We start from the raw sequence: 24,414 nt of genomic DNA, 5'->3' as shown, positions 1-24,414 counted from the left end.
CAACACAAATTCCCAGCTCGGCGAACAGAACATAACAAAGAGCACCCGAGGTACAAGTCTTCTCACAAACTTTGAGGTCCAAGAGTCATATCACATGAAATTTATATTTGAAATGTAATGAAGTGTAAATCATTCTGAAATTTTCCACCCTTTTCCTACAAGAGGTGCTTGATAATAATGTTGTTTGAAGGCCCTGGGAGCATGTGTGCATGGAACGTCCATTTGAATTTCTGAGTGCTGTGGTGATTTCCTGGATTTGACATCTTCACAGGGCGGGCAGAGGGTTTGGGGACCTGTCTACATAAAGGCCTGAAGAGGTAATGGAGGCTGTAGTGCAAGTGCCTCAGGGCCTGCTGGACAATAGAGGGAATGAGCAGAGACTGAATAGGGCAAATGCTACACAGTACCCTCTGCAAATTTGAAGCCAGACTTTCATGATTGAAAGTGACATGAGAATGGAAGACCAAAACAATGCACTTAGCATCTCTGTGTACGTACACATTAAGTACCCTTCTGCATCACTATTCATATCAGAGTGTCCTGAGGCAGAGGCTATCTGCAAAATTATCAACCAGCAAGCAGACTATCAATTGCCTCTTTTCAGGCTGCAGCTCACTTGTGCTCAGTTCCTCACCACTCGCTGGCCCCAACACTAACACAGCCTCCAAAATGTGTACAGTGGGCTGACAGACGGCGTGGCATGGAAAACAAGTGGTCCATGTTGACAGCTTGCTCATCATTACCAGAGAGCAGGAGGAGATTGAATTGAGAGTTGAGATGGAACAGAAGGTTGGATCATTCAGTCATCCTGAATATTTCCCGCTGGCCCACAAATGGAGAACAATATCCTTCTTTGGGCTTAGAAAATGCATGCATGGAAACTTGTTCACCTGCCACCCATGTGCTCACTGACCTGCATTAGCTCCTGATCTTGCAACTGCTTGATTCAAAAATATATCTGTTTCAAATCTCTTCATGGTTTGACTCTCTCTCGGTCATCAGCTCCAGCCTTACAGTTGTCCAGTTTCACACAGTTTAATATGCTTTGATATTAAACTGTGTGAAAATATTTTCCCCATTCCCCCCTTTTCTCCTCCTATCCCTGCAGTACAGTTGTACCTCTAAGTCTCTCCTTTCTTACAGTAGTTGAAACTTATCACTTTGACCAAGCTTTTAATCATGTGATCTAATATTTGACTGCATAGTTCATTATCGTACTTCGCATTTTAATGTTCTTCACATAGTTTAGTATCATAAACTATTAAATATTTTCCACTTGTGTTTGGAGGGAGAGAAATTGTTCTTAAACAGATTTACCAGATCCAGGATTGACTTAAGATAATGCATGAACAGTTCCTGTTTAAGGTGAATTTGAGTCTCATCTGTAGTGTTAACTCTAGGAAGTGAAACATTGCTGATTACATGGGTTGGCAACAAACATTTATTAGACATAATACTCCTGCAAATGAATGCTTTTTAGTAATGTGCTTTCACCCTTCCTAAATGCTCAATTTCCTCCTTTACTCCTCATCTTTATTTATTTATTACATTTCTCAAACATGTCTTCATTTTCACAACAGCATGTTGAATGATTCCCTGATTTGTAATATGTTTTTTCTGTATACTCAGCTACTTCCTTTCATAATGGATTCTTTAATTTTCCCCAATGGCCAGTGTTAGGCTTACTAGCCTCCAGTTTCCTGTTTTCCAAATCCCTCCTTCTGGAAGTGTGTTTATTTTGCAGTTTTCTAATTTGCTGGTACCATTCCAGAATCTGGAAAATTTTCAAAGTTTTACAGACAATTCCTTTAAGACCAGAGATCTATCTGGCTAAGGAGACTTGTCAGTTTTTAGTGTCATTAGTGTTCCAAGTCATCTCTCTTGAGTTATCATTAAAATAATGATCCACCTCCCTTTTGGAGTATTGTGAAGAATAGTACAGAAAACCTGTTTAAAGTATTTTCAATTACCTTGATTCTTTGTTTAATTGTTCAGCCTTCCTCTCTTCAGTTGAAAAATGTGGCGCTGGAAAAGCACATCAGGAGCGTTGACGTTTCGGGCAGAAACCTTTCATCAGGAATATATATATATATATATATATATATTGTATATGTGTGTTGTGTGTGTGTTGGGGCGGGGGGGAAGCTGGGTGGTAAGAAAAGGAGCAGAGAGATAAATTAGGAGAGTGGAGCTGGGGGGCAAGGTAGATGGGAAGAAGGTGATAGGTGGATACAAGTGAAGGGGATTATAGCGAGAGGTGGTGGCCTGGCGCTGTTAGGTGGGAAGCGAGATGGCAAGGTAGGACAGGTCAAGAGGCAGAGTCGTGTCAGAGGGTTGAATCTGGCATGTGGTGGGGGAGGGGAGTTGAGGAAACTGGTGAAGTCAATGTTGATACCGCGTAGTTGAAGGTTCGCAAGGGGAAAAATGAGGCATGCTTCGTGCAGTTGTCCAATAGCTTGGATTAGGCGGTGGAGATGGCCCAGGACTTGCAGATTGGGAGAGGGAGTTGAAGTGTCAGCCAAGGGCGGTAGGGTTGATTGGTGTGTGTCCCCCGGAGATGATCTCTGAAACATTACACAAGTTAGCATCTTCTCTTTCTGATGTAGAGGTAACCAGAGAGCAATGGACGCGGCAAACAAGATGTGCGGATAGGCAAGGAGAGGTGTGCATGCAGGCTTTAAACCTCTTCTGGCAGCAAAGGAAGGTGCAGGGTGTTTGGTGTGTGTGTGTGGGGCGGGGGGGGGGGGGGGGGGGAGAAGAGGGACATGGACCCAACAAGGGAGTCATGGAGGAAATGGTCTCTGTGGCACGTTGATGGGGCGGGGAGAGAAATATCTCTTTGCTGGTAGGGTCTGGATTGTAGGTGGTGGAAATGGTGGGGAATAATGCTTTGTATCCGAAGATTAGTGGGGTGGAAAGTGAGGACCGGTGTGGTGGGGGGAGAGGGAAGGGGATTCTATCCTTGTTGTGGTTGGAGGCTTGGCGTTCAAGGGTGGAGTTGTGGGAAGTGAGAGATATGCTTGATGTAGTCTCCTCTACATCTGGGGAGACAGAATGCCAACACAGAATGTTTCAGAAAACATCCTTGTGACACACACACCAAACAACCACACCGTCCTGTGGCCGACTATTTCAATTCTCCCTCTCTCTTCCCAAGGACATGCACGTCCTGGGCCTCCTCTACCACCAAATCCAAGCCACCGCCAAATGGAGGGAATAAAACCTCATCTTCTGTCTTTGGACCCCTTCGCAAAGCATCAACATAGACTTCACTAGTTTCCAAATCATCCCTCACCCCACTTCATTCCAGATCCAACACTCCAACTTGACTCTGTCCATTTTTCTTCTCATCTATCTGGTCTATCCATCCACCTATCGCCTTCCCCCTCCACCCTCCTATTTATCTCTCAGCCCCCTTCACATTCCTGACCAAGGGCTTATGCCTGAAACTTTGACTCTCCTACTCCTTGAATGCTGCCTGACCTGCTGTGCTTTTCAAGCGCCATACTTTTTAACTCTGACTCTCCAGCCCTCACTTTCTCCTTCCTCTCTAAGGGACCACTGTTTACTTTGACTACTATTTTTATCCCTTTCTTTATTTTCCTGGATTGAGCTTTACTTCTTGTTTTATATTGCTTACTAGTTTTCACATTATAATTTATCCCTTTTTAAAGTCACCCTTTGCTGTTTTCTAAAATGTTTTCATGTTCAGCCCTACCTATGTACTGTCCTCAGCAACACCAACATTGTACTCTGTGCCTTGCACCATAACTCCTCCATAACATCCAGATACTGCACCTGCTGTTCCATTCCTGCAAATGCTGTCATGAGCTGCAAAAGTTTGGAGAACTTCCAGTTTATGGAGAACAGAACATGAAACACCAGTATGTTAGAATGGAAGTTTACAAATGAAAAAGGTACAAATAAGGGTTTCAAGAGCAACTAAGCAAGGGAAAGAGACCTGCCATCCTTGCCTAGTCTGGCCTACATGTAACTCCAGACTGTCAGCAATGTGGCTGACACATAACTATACTGAGCAATAACAAGTGAGTAATAAATATTGGCCTAATCAGTGACTCTGCATCCCAAGAATGAGTTTAAAAAAGGTAATATGATAACACTGAACAAATGATGTTTTATTTGAGAGTCTCATTTGTTTATTTTTACAATTCTGCCATTATCTTTACACTATAAATAATCTCAAGTTTTCTTAAAATATAAAGTGTGCTCATATTTCAAAAAACTCTGACTTGTATGTTTTTTGACAACATAATTTATTATACCAAAGACAGAAAATGTTATTATGCCACAGGAAATGAGGCAAAAATGTCTGGAAAAATTCTGAAGAATCAAATTAACTCAAACTATAATTTACGTAGTACCAATACTTTAGCTCAATAACATTCATGAACATGTACTGACACCATATCATATATTTGGCTGCAAGACTACAAAGCAGACCCACTCTCTAGTGCTGTTCTCAGGTCTACAAATAACAGCATAGTGGCAATCCCTCAGGCTAATATGGCAGCCATAAAGTGCAGACAAAATTCCAATTGGAAAGGTGTCTCAAGTGAGCAGCTCTTAGAAAGTGACAGACACTTCAGAAAGGATGATTGGAGGGTGTTGACAAGATTTAGAGTGAGGAAGGGCGGAGTTCTGACTCAGGGCCCCGAATTCAGACACAAAGCCAAGGGTCTAATGAGGTAAGGAAAGAGGAAGAGTACAAGATAAATATTCAATACTATTTACAAACAGTAAAACAGAGAAAACATTTATGACTATATCACTTGCTGCTGAACATTTCCTATATGAATTGTATTGTAGCATTTAAGAAACTGCAGAGTTTGCTGGTTAAATGAAAGCTGATCTCCTGAGCTCTTGTGCAATTTCTCAGTCTGACAGCTAGAATAGAATAATTTATTATCACTTGTACTTTCAAAAGAAATCCAGTGTTTAAATCACCATACACCAGCACCTATATTCATAACAGAAATCATATATTAAAAAAATCAGACAAAGTTAATCTTTCTTCAATTCACAATGCATGGGTTCCTGAGGTGAAGGAAAAGACAGGAGCAGTATTTTCCACCACTGCAGAAAGCGGACATTAAGCTGCTGAATCTTGGGCCTGACCACCATGCCGCCACAGATGTGATACAAAGCTGATCTCCAAGCTTTATCCAATGCTTCTGTCTCGGACCTTGCCATATGGTCACTATCCCAAAACTCACTCTCCCTCTCTTTTAACGTAGATTATTTTTGATCTTTATTCTAAAAATTCCAGAAATCATGTAAAACTTATAAGCAGCGATTTCTGCCCCAAGGATGTGAGTAAACCCGTGAGTGCTGGAAAAAAACCTCAAAACCAAGAGCAGCTCTGACAGCCAGGATCCTTTCCTATGCAGCTTACGTTTACAAAAAAATCAGATGGGCCAATGGGCTGAGGGGGTGACAGATGGAGTTTAAATTAGATAAATGTGAGGTGCTGCATTTTGATAACGCAAGGGACAGGACTTGTACAGTTAATGGCTGGGCCCTGGGCAGTGTTGCTAAAGAAAGACCCCTGGGGGGTGCAGGTGCATAGTTCCTTAGAAGTGGAGTTGCAGATAGACAGGGTGGTGAAAAAGGCATTTGCCTTTATTGATCAGAACCGAGCTGAGATGTTATGCTGTGGCTGTACAGAATGTTGGTTCGGCCACTTTCAGAATACTGTGTACAATTCTGGTCGTTCTTCTATAGGAAATTTGTTGTTAAACTTGAAAAGGTGCAGGAATGATCTACAAGGATTTGAGTCGTATGGAGAAGTTGAATAGTCTGGGGTTTTCTTTCCTTGGAGTGTCAGAGGCTGAAGGGTGACCTTATAGAGGTCTATAACCTCAGTGGCCTAGAAGGGTGACCTTATAGAGGTCTAGAGGATTTTCAACTTATCGAAAAGACAGGGAGGGCGGCATGGGGGGGGTGGGGGGGGGTTACCTTGTTAGTTAAGAACAAAATTAAATCTATGGCACTGAATGACATAGCGTCGGATGATGTGGAGTCTGTGTGGGTGGAATTGAGGAACCACAAAAGGCAAAACAACCATAATGGGAGTTATGTACAGACCTCCTAACAGTGGTCAGGACCAGAGGCGCAACATGTACTGGGAAATAGAGAAGGCATGTCAGAAAGGCAAGGTCATGGTGATCATGGGAGACTTCAATATGCAGGTGGACTGGGTAAATAATGTTGCCAGTGGATCCAAAGAAAGGGAATTCATGGAATGCTTACAGGATGGCTTTTTGGAACAGAGCCCACAAGGGAGCAGGCTATTCTGGACATGGTGCTATATAATGAACCAGACTTTATAAAAAATCTTAAAGGGAACACTTAGGAAGCAGCAATCATAATACGGTAGAGTTCAGTCTGTAGTTTGAAAGAGAAGACAAAATCGGATGTAATGGTGCTACAGTTAAATAAAAGCAATTATGAGGGCATGAGAGAGGAACTGACGAAAATAGAATGGAAGCAGAGCCTAGTGGGGAAGACAATAGAGCAAAAATGGCAGGAGTTTGTGAGTATAATTGAGGACACTGTACAGAGGTTCATCCCCAAGAAAAGAAAGATTATCTGGGGAGGGATTAGACAGCCATGGCTGACAAAGGACATCAGGAAATGTATTAAAGAAAAAGACAGATCCTATAAAGTGGCCAAGAGCACTGGGAAATCAGAAGATTGGGAAGGCTACAAAAACAAGCAGAGAATAACAAAGAGAGAAATAAGGAAGGAGAGGATCAAATATGAAGGTAGGCTAGCTAGTAATATTAGAAATGATAGTAAAAGTTTCTTTCAATACATAAGAAACAAACGACAGGCAAAAGTAGACATTGGGCCACTTCAAACTGATGCTGGAAGGCTAGTGATGGGAGATAAGGAAATAGCTGGAGAACTTAATAAGTACTTTACGTCAATCTTCACAGTAGAAGACATGAGTAATATCCCAACAATTAAAGGGAGTCGGGGGCTGAGTTGAGTGTGGTTGCCATTACAAAAGAGAAAGTGCTAGAAAAGCTAAAAGGTCTTAAAATTGATAAATCTCCTGGCCCCAATGGGCTACATCCTAGAGTTGAGGGAGGTGGCTGAGAAAATAGCGGAAGCATTGGTTGAGATCTTTCAAAAGTCACTGGAGTCAGGGAAAGTCCCAGATGATTGGAAGATCGCTGTTGTAACCCCCTTGTTCAAGAAAGGATCAAGACAAAAGATGGAAAATTATAGGCCAATTAGCCTAACCTCGGTTGTTGGTAAAATTCTAGAATCCATCATTAAGGATGAGGTTTCTAAATTCTTGGAAGAGCAGGGTCGGATTAGAACAAGTCAACATGGATTTAGTAAGGGGAGGTAGTGCCTGACAAACCTGTTGGAATTCTTTGAAGAGGTGACAAGTAGGTTAGACCAGGGAAACCCAGTGGATGTGGTCTATCTAGACTTCCAAAAGGCCTTGATAAGGTGCCACACGGGAGGCTGCTGAGAAAGGTGAGGACCCATGGTGTTCGAGGTGAGCTACTGGTAAGGATTGAGGATTGGCTGTCTGACAGAAGGCAGAGAGTTGGGATAAAAAGGTTCTTTTTTGGAATGGCAGCCGATGACAAGCAGTGTCCCGCAGGGTTCAGTTTTGGGGCCGCAGCTGTTCACGTTATATATTAATGATCTGGATGAAGGGACTGGGGGCATTCTAGCGAAATTTGCCGATGATACGAAGTTAGGTGGACAGGCAGGTAGTACTGAGCAAGTAGGGAGGCTGCAGAAGGATCTAGACAGTTTGGGAGAGTGGTCCAGGAAATGGCTGATGGAATTCAAAGTGAGCAAATGCGAGGCCTTGAACTTTGGAAAAAAGAATACAAGCATGGACTACTTTCTAAACGGTGAGAAAATTCATAAAGCCAAAGTACAAAGGGATCTGGGAGTGCTAGTCAAGGATTCTCTCAAGGTAAACATGCAGGTTGAGTTTGTGATTAAGAAAGCAAATGCAATGTTGTCATTTATCTCAAGAGGGTTGGAATATAAAAGCAACGATGTGCTACTGAGACTTTATAAAGCTCTGGTTAGGCCCCATTTGGAGTACTGTGTCTAGTTTTGGTCCCCACACCTCAGGAAGGACATACTGGCACTGGAGCGTGTCCCGTGGAGATTCACACGGACGATCCCTGGAATGGTAGGTCTAACATATGAGAAACGGCTGAGGATCCTGGGATTATATTTTTTGGAGTTTAGAAGATTAAGGGGAGATCTATTAGAAACTTACAAGATAATACATGGCTTGGAAAGGGTGGACGCTAGGAAATTGTTTCCGTTAGGTGAGGAAACTAGGACCCGTGGACACAGCCTTAGAAATAGAGGGGGCAAATTCAGAACAGAAATGCGGAGACATTTCTTCAGCCAGAGAGTGGTGGGCCTGTGAAATTCATTGCCGCAGAGTGCAGTGGAGGCCGGGACGCTAAATGTCTTCAAGGCAGAGATTGATAAATTCTTGATGTCAGAAGGAATTAAGGGCTATGGGGAGAATGTGGGTAAGTGGAGTTGAAATACCCATCAGCCATGATTGAATGGCGGAGTGGACTCGATGGGCCGAATGGCCTTACTTCCACTCCTATGTCTTATGGTCTTATAAAATCATGAGCTGCATGGATAGGGTGAATAGACAAGGTCTTTGTCCAAGGTTGGAAATCCAAAACTAGAGAGGGCACAGGTTTAAGGTGATAGGAGAAAGATTTAAAAAGAACCTGAGGGGGAACTTTTCCATGCAGAGGGTGGTGCATGTATGGCAAGAGCTGCCAGAAGAAATGGTGTAGGCTGGTACAATTACAACATTTAAAAGTCATCTGGATGGGTGGACAAAAAGCAAGAGTTTAAAATGGATATGGGCCAAATGCTGGCAAATGGGGGACTAGGTCAGATTGGTATATCTGGTTAGTGTGGCTATATCTGGGCTGAAGGATCTGTTTCTGTGCTGTATAACTCTGACTCCAAACAGAAAATTCTGAGTTCAGCCTCAGCCATTTCTCTTCCCTCCTCTTTGTAGTTGAATGTATCAATAATATTGAACACATACAAAAATACAAAGATACAATGGCAGTAGCAGATTCCCAGCTGTTGTCTGAGAAACATAGCTTACCACAGAACCGAACAAAAGGAAGGTGTGGTGAGACATTACATTATGAGACAATTCCATTAAATATGGGCTGGTTGATCACCAGAGTATGCTGCCAGTCATGCTGAATAGGAAAAGGAAGATGAAGACTGTCAGAAAGCATAAAGCATTCAAATACAAGTGGATATAACATCATGCCCAAAATCTCTGCTTTTCTCCTGAGACAGTATGCACCATTTGACTACATTAGGAAACCAACTGCTCATGACCCCTGCCACTAAAGGTCAAGCTCCTTCATTCTGAATGTGGATGTGGATGGAGGAGTGCTAAGACGAAGCACATGAAAACATCACAAACATAATGGTATCACAGTAATGTTATTAGTATTCACAAGTATTATAAAGTAAATTAGACACCAGCTTCTGGGAGTCTGTCTATGCAATTAAATGCAGAAATCTGAAATTTCTTCTCCAAGTTAACTTGGACCTTCACTACTGTGCAATACCTGATTTTAAGTCTAAATTTATACTTCCTGGTCAACTTGCTTGAACTAAAAATTGAACTAAGAACATGATCAATCTGGATCCTGTTGAATGGTACAGCAGGCTTGAAGGATCAAAGTTGAGAGTGTGGAGCTGAAAAAGCACAGCAGATCAGGCAGCAGAGGATAAGCAAAACCTCTTCATCACTGAAGGACTGAAGGCTGACTCTTGCTCTCAATTCCTATGTTCATCTGGCTCTAAAGCATAACTTTGACTTTACCTGACCAGTTGGGTGTTGGGGTGGGAGCGGCAGGAGAGAAGTGGGTGGGTGGGTGGGCTCAATAGGGGCTATGGAGTCTGGAGGTTGAGGGTCCCTACACAATTATCGGGTCTTAATTCCATTTTGTGTAGTGTCATTGTCACATACTGGCTCCCTCTCCTATTGGGCAGGAAGCAAATCATCAGAAGCCTGAGGACAAGGGAGATTTGTATTATCTGGAGGCTGCGATAAGGGAATCGTGGAGATTTGGGGTTCAAGGAAGTGTCTGATCATGGGGTTGCACAGATAAGCATGCAGGATTCAGTTGGTAGGTTTAAAGAAAAAGAACTTATTTCCTGGATACAACCAGACAACAGCTGGGTTAAATAAAAGATGCAGATGCTAGAGATCTGAAACAAAAACAGAAATTGCTGGAGAAATTCAGCAGGTCTCGTAGCATCTGTGGAGAGAAAGCAGAGTCAATGTTTTGTGTCCAGTGACCCTTTTGGGATTAGCTGCCAGGTCCCCTATGGATCAAGAAACTGGCTATTAACAGTAATATTTTTAAAGTTAAGGAATAAGGCTGGAAATTTTTTAAAGTGCCATCTCAACTCTTGGAGCAGGTAGGTCACTTGTCCAACACGCCATCTCCAGCAAAGCTAGAGGTGGATTGGCAACAGGTCAGATGGAAACCAAAAAAGATTTTAACCATCGGACTGACTTGAACACACCAGCCTGTTTGTGGTTAAAACTTCCTCTTAACTGCCTCAGTGAGGAGGATTCTTTGTTTTATTCCTTGAAGAGCCAGGCTGCTGTCTGCCCTGCCACAGCTCCATGTAGAGGCTGCACAGCTGTATCGGGTAATACGTTATTAGTAAATAGTAAATTGTCAATCAAAACCTACAAAAAACCTACAGACAGCACAGTGAACGGTCAGCAGCTTTCCTTATGACCAGTTTCAATTTTACATTGTATTTACCGTAAAAATGTTACGGTTCAATTTGCAATCAGTAAAAGATTGTCCAAAAATGTTTAGCTTTCTCCTCAGCTGGTCATACATCACATTGTTCAACTTATTTCATGGTTGCAGTCTCACTGCATCCAATGACAACAATATTAATAGAAGTGAAGTCACACGTAAAAAACTTCTGTGCGGAATCTGCTGGGATATGCGACCTGAGAATAATTGAAAATTGACAATTTTTGCATAAACAAGAATAAATCAAACTATCACACAAACATGCACACTCTAAAATAGGAAAAGGTAATCTGCGTTAAAGGAGGAGCACACAGGAACATAAATCTAGAATTTAAATAAATAGCTAACAGAACAGGGAGGCAGGGAAAAAGATTAGTCCTTTGATCAACATTCACAGGACCAATACAACCTTTGCATTCAACCCTGTCCCAATGTTCTACTGAAATATAGCATGCAAGAAAGGTAATGCAATATAGAGAACATATTACCTTTGCTCAGGGTCAAAAGGCTACAGTTCCAGTGATCACAAATGATAGTGCTGTACCTATTGGCATAGAGATAAATTTCCACAACATATTCTTATATAATTAATATAAATAAAAGTAAAAAAGACCAGCACAACAGATAATGCCAGCAAACAAGGTGACAAAATGCAGTGTTTCATAGCTAAGCCTAAGAACTTATAAACGTGATGTGATTTGCACAACAAGATGTACATGTGCTCAAAATGCTGACATTTAGAGCAAATCTCAGCAATAATCTAACATTTGATCTAACTGGACTTCCATGGAATCTTCAACCATATGTGTGTAGCTCAAACTTAATACGAGGACATTTTAAAAGGCATAATTTTAAAATTACATTTTTGTAAAAAATTACATTATGTTAAAACACAATGTTTTTTAGATTTCATCCAAAAGCTCAAAGATCACACAGCAGAAATTCCCATTGATACTTAATAACATCATAACTTTTAAAAGCAGATTATGTGAGGTGGTGTTGAGGCCACTTTCAGTAATTTGTTTCACAATAACATCAGAGCAATGTCCCTCAAAATAAAGAGCATTGCCTCACTATCTTTGACAAGGGTTAGTGTCAACTATTCAAAAACAAATTCCACAAGCACTTTGGCAATGAGAGGTCTTTTTCTAACATTCCTTCAAACAATTAGCATTTAAAACTGTTAAGCAATTTCTGTGGAAAGTGTTGTTTTCAACTTAGATTTTCCCCTCCAGCTGCAGTTAACTCCAGACATCCTGTAGGTAACGTTTCTCTTCACGCAAGTCGGCCAAAATTTTCATGGCAACCAAAGTATCCACGCCCAGCTTTTCTGATACAATCTGAGTCAGAGAACTGGCCACATCTTTAGCCATATTCTTGCCATCTCTGTTTAAGAAGCAAAAATAAAGTCAGTAAAGGGGCACTTTCACTACTCTCAGACATTATGTCTTTTCTTCTAGATCTCACAAAATCCAAAGTGCAGATAGGCAATACTTGCAAGGCACAGATATTCTGCGTACAGTTGAACAATTAAGAATTTTACAGCAGAGCAAATTGAAGTCAGAACCAATTAATGCTTTCAATTAAATTCAGTGTAAAATATTAAAGATGTCACCCAGTTAGAGGAAGGATATTATTAAGCTGGAGAAGGTTCAGAAGAGATTTACTAGGCTGTTTCCGGGTATGGAATGTTTGAGTTAGAAAGAAAGGCTAGATAGACTGGGACTTGATCCACTAGAGCGTAGGAGGTAGAGAGGTGACCTGATGCAAGTTTATAAAATAATGAGAGGTGTGGATAGAATTAATGGCAGCTGTCTTTTCCCTAGGATGGGGAAATTTCAAGACTAGGGGTCACATTTTTAAAAGTGAGAGGAGAAAGACTTATAGAAGACTAAAAGAGGCAACTGTTTTTACACAGAGGATGACTTGTGTGTGGAATGAACTTGAGAAAGCAGTGGATGAGAGTACAATTACAACATTTAAAAAACATTTAGATGGACACATGAATAGGAAAGGTTTGGAGGGATCTGGGCCAGGACCAGGCAGGTGGGACTAGATCAGTTTGCAATTATGTTCGGCATGGACTAGTTGGACTGGAAGGTTTCTGTGCTGTATGACTCTATGACAACAATGTTTACCATCTCATGGAAAAGAGCAATATCAACATCCATTTTGAAAATTGTACCACAGTATAGCATTAGCTTCATTCCAATGGTACAAACTGCACGCAATATAAGAAAACTGAAAGCAATTTACAAATAATGTGCTTATTTGTCTCTGAGATGGAATTACTGCTTGGTTTCCCCACCTTCAATAGTGTACACATTATCTGCAAAAGCTGCCAATGCTGTAAACTCTTTGAACCTGATGTACATCTGCTTATAGACATTTTAAATCAATCTGTTCAGACACATCTCTGGAGCAGGTGGAACTGAAATGTTGGCTTTCTGGCCACAGGTATGGGCACTACCACTGTGCTGTATAAGCCCGGAGATACATCTGTTTACATACTTAGGAAAAATAAACACTTTAGTTTGCTTTTCCCATCTAGCTAGCATAGGGACAGTAAACTGACCAACCTCCATCGTCCTCCTCCCTCCAAAATCATTATCATTACTACATTCCTAAATGCTGCAAGGAAAAAGTATTCATTTTAAAAATTAAAAAAAAAAGTTTAGTATATCAGCTAGTTGCTATACGAACTAAGCTTGTCTGGATACTGTACAAATAGCTCATTGAGATGTTCAAGGTTTAAAAAAAATCAAAACTTCAAACAATTTTTCTTAAATTTTAAAATAAGTATCAACTCAACATTTTTTAAAAGTATTAATGCTTATGATTCCCTTCTAATCCATACCACAATTGAGTTAACAAAAGATAACATTTCAAGTCAGCTTCCAGAAACAACCTGGTTGAAGCCACTACTAATTCCCATTCAAATTATTTTGCCGTTTTCAGATTCTTATTTCACCTCCCCAACGCACAAAACAACTACAAAATAGGAAAGAGTTTACCCTTCACTTCTAGCACTTGTCAAAGTCCTCAAGAAATTGAAACACTTCAAATTTTACATAAAGTACAAGTTTAAAAACCAAAAAAATGGCTTAATTGAAAAATTACAAATAGAGTGCAAAGTGGAGAGTCTCCCAAGCATTTGTGTTTAGTATAGTGGAAAAGGGACACTAGAATCTTTACTGCAATTTCTATGCAATTTTCCCCAAATATTTTCAGTACCGTAAGAGCCACCAAGCTCTTCACCTGTTTTTAGTGAGATGACATCTTGGTAACTTGCACTAGGGACCATGAACTGGAAGATCATTAAAGGAGAAAATTGTCTGCAAACGCTCATTCAGGAAAAAGTTAGGCATTTTAGTGGCCAACACTTGAATCAAAGCCCCTGTCCACCTTGATGGATATTTCACACCTTGAGCTTGTGATTACAACCTGCATGATAGATGATTGAAAACTCATTTCAAAGTTGCGAATGACATTCTGGTTTTGCAGCTTGGATGTTGCTAAGTGAAATTTATAATCACTGCACTGCTTAACTGGGTGCGAATGTCAGCCGGCAAGCACAAGGATTGATGCATGAAAATAATGTCTAATCACTGCTCGGGTGTTATATCATAACACCTCCAGGCGAGTTCAAATTAAGGTCATTGCCAGGAAGAGGGATTTTGGCCCTAACTGCCAATGTTCAAACAGCAAGACACTGTTGCATGTGACTTTGGAATGAGCTTTCAATCTTCTATCAAACATCTATCTTTGTGGCTGACATTAGTATCCAGTTAAGTAATGCAATTATTGTAAATTTCTTATATATTTCTGGATTTAAAAAGGTCCTCCAGCACCTTACCTTGATCACTTTAGTCTCCTCTGAACTTACAACCTTGAGATAGTGATGGTCAGGTAATTCAGGTCAGTTCAGTATCCAATGATTTAAAACATCTTTACTGTTGGCGTCCATGCCTTCAAGCTACTTTAATCTCTAGAATTTGCTTCTTAAATTGTTCCATTTCTGCTTTCCTCTTTTCAGATGCTCCTTGATCCATGCATCACAAAATTGTTATACTACAGGAGACCATTTGTTCCATCATGTCTGGAATAGCTTTTGACATTTTGGCTAGCTACTAGCTTCCTGTGTTTTCTCCGTAACTTGGCATAATGTGTAAACACGATCAAGTATCTTGTGCCTTCTTGAATGCCTCAATTAAGCCTGCCTCCACCACACTAACTACCCGCTCTATTACAAGTTATTCTCATGTCACATTTACTTCTTTTGTAATATACTTCAAAACTGTGCTCTATGGTTCTCAGTCTGGTCATGAGAAGAACTCACCTACTCTGCTCCCCATTTACTCTGTCCAGACTTCTGGTGATTTTGAAAACTTCTATCAGATCTCCCCTACTGAGGAAGGGTCACTAGACCCAAAATGTTTACTCTGATTTCTCTTCACAGATGCTGCCAGACCTGCTGAACTTTTCTAGCAATTTCTGTTTTTGCATCAGATCTCCTCCTTGTTCCATTATCTCAAAGGCTAAATAGTACTAAACTTTTTTTAGATTAGATTCCCTACAGTATGGAAACAAGTCCTTCGGCCCAACAAGTCCACACCGACCCTCAGGAAATTAACCCACCCAGACCTGTTCCCCTACCCTATGCTTATCCCTGATTAATGTACCTAACAATATATGGGCAACTTAGCATGGCCAATTCAACTGACCTGCACATCTTTGGATTGTGGGAGGAAACCGAAGTACCCAGAGGAAACCCACACAGACACAGTGAGAATATGCAAACTCCACACAGAGTCTCGCCAGAGGCACAAATTGAACCCAGGTCCCTGACACTGTGAGGCAGCAGTGCTAACCACTGAGCCACCATGCCACCCTCCAATCTTTCCTCATAACTAGGCTTATCAGCCTGGAACTGTTTTGGTAAATCTTTTCTATACACTCTGCATGTCTTCACATCCTTCCAACAGTTTGGCACCTAGAACGGTACACAATACTCCATCGGAAGTTTAACTAGTTATCTTCTGTAAGTTCAGCATAAACTTTCTGCTTTTATACTTTGTGCTCCTATTAATGAATGCTGGGATAATGTATGATTTGTCAACATTCTCTCTTTACCAGTCCTGTCATCTTTAATGATTTATGTACATATACAATCATGTCTTTCTGCTCCTGCATGCCCCTCAGAACCTATTTAATACTATCTCTATTCTGAGTACCAACATATATCACCTCATGCTTCTCTGCATTGAAATTGATCTGCCACCTATCCACTCCTAAGTTGTCAAAGTTTCTTCAAAGTCCTACATTGTCCACCTCACAGTTTATAATGCTCTCATGATGTTTTTTATATCATGCACAAAATTTGAAACTATCTCCCACTTACCAAGATGTAGGTCATTAGAAAAGCCAAGTAACCCAATACACCTGGGTAACTCTATTATAACCTTTACCCTGCCAGAAAAATACCCACTAACCACTATTCTCTGTTTCTTATCAGTTGGCCAATTTTGACTCCATGTTCCTAATGTCTCTTATTCTATGAGCTATGAAACTTGTCAAGTCTATTGTGTGGTACTGAATCAAATGTTCTTTTTTCAAAGTTCATATGCACTACATCAACAGTATTTCCTTCATCAATACTGATACCTCTTCAAAAAACAAACCCAACACGATACAGTCGGTTCTGACATGACAGTTCAGTTCGCGTGCATGCACGCATTATAAGAAAATCGCACAATAGCTGGACAATTTAAAGTAATAGGGCCAGAATCCCATTCGCACCAATACAGGTCGGGAAAGTTCACATTCTACCAATAACAATCTAGATTCTTCAATCGTGTTAAAGAAACACATGTTATAACAGAAAAGCCAGAGTTAGACAATTTTTCCTTTAATCCAAATTAACTCATTTCTTTCAATGTAACTGATCCTACCCAAATAAATGATTCTAAAGCTCTATCCTCCAGAAGATACACTGACTGCTCATTTGTCCCAATATTCCTTATATCAAATGACGAGCAATAAATCATCATTACTTCACAGGAGGCTCCCAAGCACTGAGGATGTCACCTAGACAGGGGATGAAACATCTGCAACACAAATTCCCAGCTTAGCGAACAGAACCACAACAATAATACATCCGAGAAGTGCCTGGGATGTTATACTGTGTAATCATTGTTCAAAAATTATGCAATAAAACTTGAATTTTAAGTAGCCACGTCTCATTAGCTTAGCACCTGTGTACAAACACTCTCTGTGCACCTTCTCTGCAGCTGTAACACTGTATCCTTCGCTCTGTTCTATTACCATATGCACTTTACCTGCCTGTACTGCAAGCAAAACAAAAAAAACCCTTTCATTGTACCTAGGTACACGTGACAATAATAAATCAAATCAAATCTACCAGTGTGTACTAGTTGACCAAACTAACCTCATTGAGGATTTTTGTCTGTGTAGAACATGGGACACTGCTATCTCCACAAACAAAATTTATTTTTTCCTGTTCATAGAGTCTACTTATAGGAGAAGAAGATCACAATATTGGTTTTCCTCTTCCCACCTGCACACCAGCAAGAAAACAGGCAAATTGACATGCAGGCACCAATGTTAACTGCAAGGAGTTTAGACCCCTTATAAATGTAATTATTTTACACGGTGGTTATTTAACCCTGACCAGCACCTGTGTTGCACATCTGGTGCAATCACCTTGTAACCAGGTCACATGCACCACAGTCATTAGAGGAGATCTGATCATTCCTCCCAAATTACAGTGAGAGCCTGAACATTGTACAAAACTCTCTAAATTAAAACAAATGGTCTTTACTGCATACATTCTGCTAAGTTTAAAGCTTGGCTTTCATAATACCATCTGATTGTTGCCAAACCAATGCCAACCACCAACCTCACAAATTAAAGGTTTTTGAGAAACAGTATTACATTGTGGGTGGTGAACTTCAGCTGAATTTTGCCCAACCCTTTGTAAGTTTTTATTTTGAAATCCATTTCTTCATCTCTTTAGGTCTCCCTTCCCATCAAAATAGAAACATTAAAACGCAACACAAATTCTTTCCCATGTCTAAATCATTTATATCAAACAAATCATGAGAGCTGCACATGGAGCCCACTTTACTTTCAGGGCCCCGGTCCTTCAGTAAAGTCAACAGACTGAAATATACCATTTTCCAACTTTGTCAGACTTCATAAAGAGTGAGGAGAATCTAGAACACTTTATCCTGGTCACAAATTAACCAATAACACAAACAACCAACCACTCTGCTATTAATATTCAGAAAATGGAAAAGATTTAATACTCTGTTCCGAGTACCGAAGTGTATCACCTCATGCTTCACTGCATTGAAATTCATCTGCAACCTATCCACTTCTACGTTTTCAGAGTTCCTTCAAAATGTATGATAAAAAAAATAATAAAAATTGGAATTGACGTTCCAGGATGAAGCTTACATCCAAACCATGCATAAAAATGTTGGCGTGATGCAGGGAATTTTGAGTGGTGGAATTTCTTGCATCACCTGAGAAAAAATTGGTGGGGAATTTGTCAACAAAGCTAACTACGATCCAACAATACTTTCATTTTCAAGGAATTCCTTAACACATTAATGAAAAAACAAAGGCTGTGTAATTGCTGGAGTTACTATATTTGGAAATAATGTAGTTAACAGGGCCAATTGTTAAATTTTAATCAAAAGATTGAGATCCAGGATGTAACAAATATGGTTGTAACTACCTGGTTAAAACAGCCCAATATTGTTGTTTATATGCCATGGAAATATATTAGCTTTAACCTTATCTGTGGAAGGTGTTTAGGGCAATGAATTTGAGTGTGTAGAGATCGGTTACTTAGAACATCTTTTGGTGTCAACTTTTGCCTGTTGTGCCAATTTAAATATTGTGGTGTCAAGGATGTTAAATGTTTTCCTTGTACATTTAATTTTAATGAAGAATTGATCATTAACAATTTTTTTCTAATTTAGTTCATGCAAGTCCAAATTACCCCTTATGTCAACACACATAACAGCAAAATACTGCAGATGCTGGAAATCTCTTTTGTGAGTGTATCAGAGATAACGTTAGGTCTGACATGAAACTTCCGATTTAAAAAAAAGAAAATATTATTACTCTGTAATTACGTTGCCTAATAAATAAGATTTAATGAAAATGAAAAGGTAGCCCCCAGAAAACAGCTCAAGGAAATCACAAAATCCCTACAGGCCATTTCATCCAACAGGTCCACACCGACCCTCCAAGAGTAACCTATCCAGACCTATTCCCCTACCCTATTAATCTCCATCTACCCCTAATTAATGCACCTAACCTATACATCCTTGAACGCTACGGACAATTTAGCTTGGCCAATTCACCTAACCTGCACATGTTTGGCTTGTGGAAGGAAACCGGAGCACCTGGGAGAAAAACCACACAGTCACCCAAGGCTGGAATAAAACCTGGGTACTGGCGCTATGAGACAACCACTGAGCCATTGTATCCCTTGAAAAGAAAATACATGACTGCATTAGGACTTCAGCCCCTGACCCAGGAGAAAGCCCCATTTCAGAGAGCTGCCAGCCAAGCTGATTAGCCTACCAGTCAGTCAGTATCCCAGCAGCCCTAACTCCAAACTGTTCTTCTAATCCAAGTACTGAAGCCCACAGGCCACTTCGTGAGGAGCCAAGATGATGGCTATTGACTTCCAAATATTTAAATGGAATGCAGCAGAGGATGGGGGGGCATGGTGGCGAGCACTGGTTCCTCACTATACCAGGGACTCAGGTTGATTCCACCCTGGGGCAAAGTTTGCACATTCTCCCAGTGTCTGCATGGGTTTCCTCCCACGGTCCAAAGATGTGCATGTAAGGTGAATTGGCAATGCTAAATTGCCCATGTTGTTCTGGGATGTGCAGGCTAGGTGGATGAGCCCTGGGAAGTACAGGGGTTACAGGGTAGGGAGGTGGGTTTGGGTGGGACGGTGTAAACTTGATGGACCGAATGGCCTGCTTCCATGCTGTATGACTTCTAAGAGTACAGGATGTCGGAGAAGCAATCTGTTAAATTAGAAACAATGGCAGCATTGAGAGAGGAGTCAGTGAGGTCAAGCTGGGTATCAACAGTAGAGGTGTAAAGACTGACACATTGTTAATAGATGAGATTTCTGAGCAGCAGAATGAAAATGAGAAGGAGATGGGGGCCCAGGATGGAGCTTTGGTGGGGTGTAACAGGAACAACAATCATTGTAAATGATTTCTTCGCTATGATTAGTTCAATAGGTTTCATCATATGGAACTATCCAAGTGCAATCACCACCCAGCTCGATGAATGTGCACAGACACCAGAGAACTGGTTTACCTTTGTCAGTCACATTATTTGTTGCTGTTATTTGATACTTTGATAAGGGTAATACCTTCTGTGGCAAGTGTAGAAATCCAATTGGAGTTTTTCAATGAGCTGTTCCTGGACACATGGGCATGGACTTGGTGAGCAACATTGTGTGGGTCTTTGGAAAGTGAGGTTGGAGATGAGACAGTAGTTTGTAAGAGCAGCTATGTTGCCTTAACATCTCTCCTGCAGTGTTGGGACATACAACAAGACCTTAGGTACAGCACTAAGATTTTTAAAATCAATTTATAATTGAAATTCAACCCAGTATTTAATTACATTAAAACAAAAAGGATTCGTCAAAGGTCATTTTTATGTCTTGTGAAAGTGACTGACTAAACTCCTTCACATTGGCCAATCATTTTCTCTTCTTCCAAATCATTGTTATTACAGACAGTGAGGTATATTATGTTTAATTCAGATATTCTGCATCAACAGTACTTTCCACCTCAGAAAGAATGTTCATACAATACTCATTCACCAGCTCAAACATCTCAGGTGCCCTTATGACATGGAATGCAGCACTGCCCAGATGTTACAAGTCATATATTTACCTAATTATGCTTGAATTATATGCTTTATTCTGGGTAATTCAGCAATGTATAATTATATGCAACACGACTATGAATCTGCCCATTTCTACTCACCCACATACATAGAAATAACCTTTTTCATCCAGCAACATTTTTGTGACATCTTCAGCAAAGAGAAGAAGTAGATGTTGAACATATTTTGGATTTCCTGCTGTTGTATCCTTGGGTAGATCTCTTGAGAAACAGACTTTCAACTGTGTTAATGTGCCATTATCTTGAAAGCCCTTTAACTCATTTCTGGAAATCACAGGAACAGAACATATTTTTATCATTTCCTTTCTTCCATTTAAATGGTTTATATGTTGCCCTCGTCCCTCCCGATTGCTATACTGAGAATTTTTTTTATTTAAAAAGTTCCCTTCTCCGTGTTCTGTTAAATTTATTGGAGTTCATTATTGTGTGCTGTTGGCAAAGGGAAGAGCAGTAAAGTGTTGGTGAAGTGCAAGTACACAACTTAGATACTCAGAAGGCATTTGAGAAGTTACCACATCAAAAGGTTATTGCAGAAAAATAAAGATCATAGCATGGGAGGTAACAATTCCTTTACTTGTCAGAGTATTGAGTATAAGAATTGGGAGGTCATGTTGCGGAGGTACAGTACAATGGTTAGGCCACTTTTCAAATATTGTGTGCAATTCTGGTTTCCCTCCTATCGGAAGGATGTTGTGAAACTTGAAAAGGTTCAGAAAAGATTTACAAAGATGTTGCTAGGGTTGGAGGATTTGAGGTATACGGAGAGGCTGAATAGGTTGGGGTTGTTTTCCCCTGGAGCATCGAAAGGCTGAGGGTTGACCTTGTAGAGGATTATAAAATCAGGAGTGGCATGGATAGGAAAAATTGACAAGGTTGCTTCCCTGGGTGGGGGGGGGGGGGGGGGGGGGGGGGGGGTGTGTGTGGGGAGTCCAGAACCAGAGGGCATAGGTTTAGGGTGAGAGGGGAAATATTTGAAAGGGACCTAAGAGGCAACTTTTTCATGCAGAGAGTGGTGCCTGTTTGGAACGAGCTGCCAGAGGAAGGTGGTGCAAGCTGGTACAAATACAACATTTAAAAGGTCTCTGGATGGGTATATAACTAGGAAGGATTGAGGGATATGGGTCAAGTGCTACCAAATGGGACTAGATTAGCTTAGGATATCTGGTTGGCATGGAAAAGTCGGACCGAAGGGTCTGTTTCCGTGCTGTACATCTCTGTGACTCTAAATTAGCATGGATGGGAAATTGGTCAGCTAACAGGAAACAGAGTCGGCATAAAGAGATCATTTTTTTGTTGGCAAGATGTAATAGAGCATGTGCCACAGGGATAGCTGCTGGGCCCTCATCTCTTTACTATTTATATAAAATTACTTAGATGAAGGCACTAAAGGCATTTTCACTAAATCCGCTGATGACACAAAGATATGTAGGAAAGTAGGTAGTGAAGGGAACACAAAGAGGCTTCAAAGGGATACCTAAAGGTTAGGTGAACAAGAGACTTGGCAATTGGTATACAATGTGGTAAAACATGAAATTGTCCCTTTTGGCAGAAAGAATAATAAAAAAGTGTATTCTTTCAGTAGTGAGAAATTGCAGAACACTGAGATGCAGACAGATTTGGGTGTCCTAATGCATGAAATCACAAAATGTTAGTATGTAGGTACAGCAAACAGAATATTATTTTTATTGCAAGGAGACTTGAAAGTACTAGTGGGGCTATGCCCGAGTAATGCAGACCAGATCTGGAGTACAGTCAGAGATGCACAGAACTGAAATAGACCCTTCGGTCCAACTCGTCCATGCCGACCAGATATCCCAACTTAATCTTGTTCCACTTGCCAGCACCCAGACCATATGCCTCCAAACCCTTCATATTCATATACCCATCCAGATGCCTTTTAAATGTTGCAATTGTACTAGCCTCCACCACTTCCTTTGGTAGCTTATTCCATGCACACACACCACCCTCTTTGTGAAAATGTTGCCCCATAGGTCTCTTTTATATCTTTTCCCCCTCTCACCCTTTTGTCTTTAGACTTTGTCTATTTATCCTATCCATGCCCCTCATGATTATAAAAGCCTCTAATGAAGGTCACTCCTCAGCCTATTGGCCCATCTGATCAAGATCCTGTTGTAATCGAAGGTAAACTTTTTCGCTGTCCAATACACCTTCACTTTTGGTGTCATTTGCAAACTTACTAACTATGCCTCTTATGCTCACATCCAAATCATTTATGGAAATGACAAAAAGTAGTGGACCCAGTACCGATCCTTGAGGCGCTCCACTGTCACAGACTTCCAGTCCTGTGCACATCATTTGTCACTATACTTAGCAACAATGTAAATGCTTCAGAAGGTTCACGAACCTAAATCCTGGAATGGCAGCACAGTTTTCCATTATTGACAAAAGTTCTTTGCCTAAAATTGTTAATTTCTCTAAATTCTTTCCACAGATCCCAACTGGCCTGCTCACCATTTATGTCAGAGATGTACAGCATGGAAACAGACCCTTCGGTCCAACCCGTCGATGCCGACCAGATATCCTAACCCAATCTAGTCCCACCTGCCAGCACCCGGCCCATATCCCTCCAAACCCTTCCTATTCATATACCCATCCAAATGCCTCTTAAATGTTGCAATTGTACCAGCCTCCACCACATCCCCTGGCAGCTCATTCCATACACGTACCATCCTGTGTGAAAACGTTTCCCCTCTCACCCTAAACCTATGCCCCCTAGTTCTGGACTCCCCGACCCCAGGGAAAAGGCTTTGCCTATTTATCCTATCCATGCCCCTCATAATTTTATAAACCTCTATACAGTCACCCCTCAGCCTCTGAAGCTCCAGGGAAAACAGCCCAGCCTGTTCAGCATCTCCCTATAGCTCAGATCCTCCAACCCTAGCAACATCCTTGTAAATCTTTTCTGAACCTTTTCAAGTTTCACAACATCCTTCCGATAGGAAGGAGACCAGAATTGCATGGAATATTCCAACAATGGCCTAATCAATGTCCAGTGCAGCCGCAAAATGACCTCCCTAGTCCTGTACTCAATACTCTGACCAATAAAGGAAAGCATACCAAACGCCTTCTTTACTATCCTATCTACCTGCGACTCCACTTTCAAGGAGCTATGAACCTGCACTCCAAGGTCTCTTTGTTCAGCAACACTCCCCAGGACCTGACCATTAAGTGTATAAGTCCTGTGTATTAGTGAATTTTTAAAAGTTCACTCATGGGACGTGGCACAGGCTGGCCAGCATTTATTGACCATTTCTGGTTACCCTTGAGAAGGTGGTAGTGAGCTGCCTTCTTGAATGGCTGCAGTCCACATGCTGTAGGTTGACCCACAATGCCATTAGGGAGGGAATTCTAGGATTTTGGCCCACTGACAGTTGAAGGAATGGCAATATATTTCCAAGTCAAAGTGGTGACTGGCTTAGAATGGAACTTACGGGCAGTGGTGTTCCCACGTACCTGCCGCCCTTGTCCTTCGAGAGGGAAGTGGGTGTAGGTTTGGAAAATGCTGTCTTAGAGGCTTGGTGAATTTCTGAAGTGCATCTTGTTGATAGTACATACTCCTGATACAGAAATGT

General features: G+C 41.0%; 1 protein-coding gene across 6 annotated transcripts in view; it reads right to left on the bottom strand.

Annotated features, from left to right (window-relative positions):
* Positions 1–4,134: 4,134 nt before the first annotated feature.
* The window catches only part of mtrr (5-methyltetrahydrofolate-homocysteine methyltransferase reductase), a 91,987-nt gene continuing 71,707 nt past the window's right edge, over positions 4,135–24,414 (bottom strand). For 2 of the 6 annotated variants that reach the window (XM_072575514.1, XM_072575515.1), the window contains 2 exons: positions 20,903–21,085; positions 4,135–12,233 (listed from right to left, as the gene is read on the bottom strand). In XM_072575514.1, coding sequence (XP_072431615.1) covers positions 12,089–12,233; positions 20,903–21,085 — 328 coding nt within the window. In that variant the 3' untranslated portion in view covers positions 4,135–12,088. Of the gene's footprint in view, positions 12,234–20,280; positions 20,442–20,902; positions 21,086–24,414 lie in introns of all 6 variants that reach the window. The other 4 variants (XR_011961338.1, XR_011961339.1, XR_011961340.1 and 1 more) reach the window with 4 other exon arrangements.

The sequence above is a fragment of the Chiloscyllium punctatum genome, chromosome 8, assembly GCF_047496795.1.
Source record: "Chiloscyllium punctatum isolate Juve2018m chromosome 8, sChiPun1.3, whole genome shotgun sequence".
NCBI lineage: Eukaryota > Metazoa > Chordata > Chondrichthyes > Orectolobiformes > Hemiscylliidae > Chiloscyllium > Chiloscyllium punctatum.
Note: the sequence above shows the minus strand (reverse complement) of the source record. Positions and strands in the feature narration are given on the sequence as shown.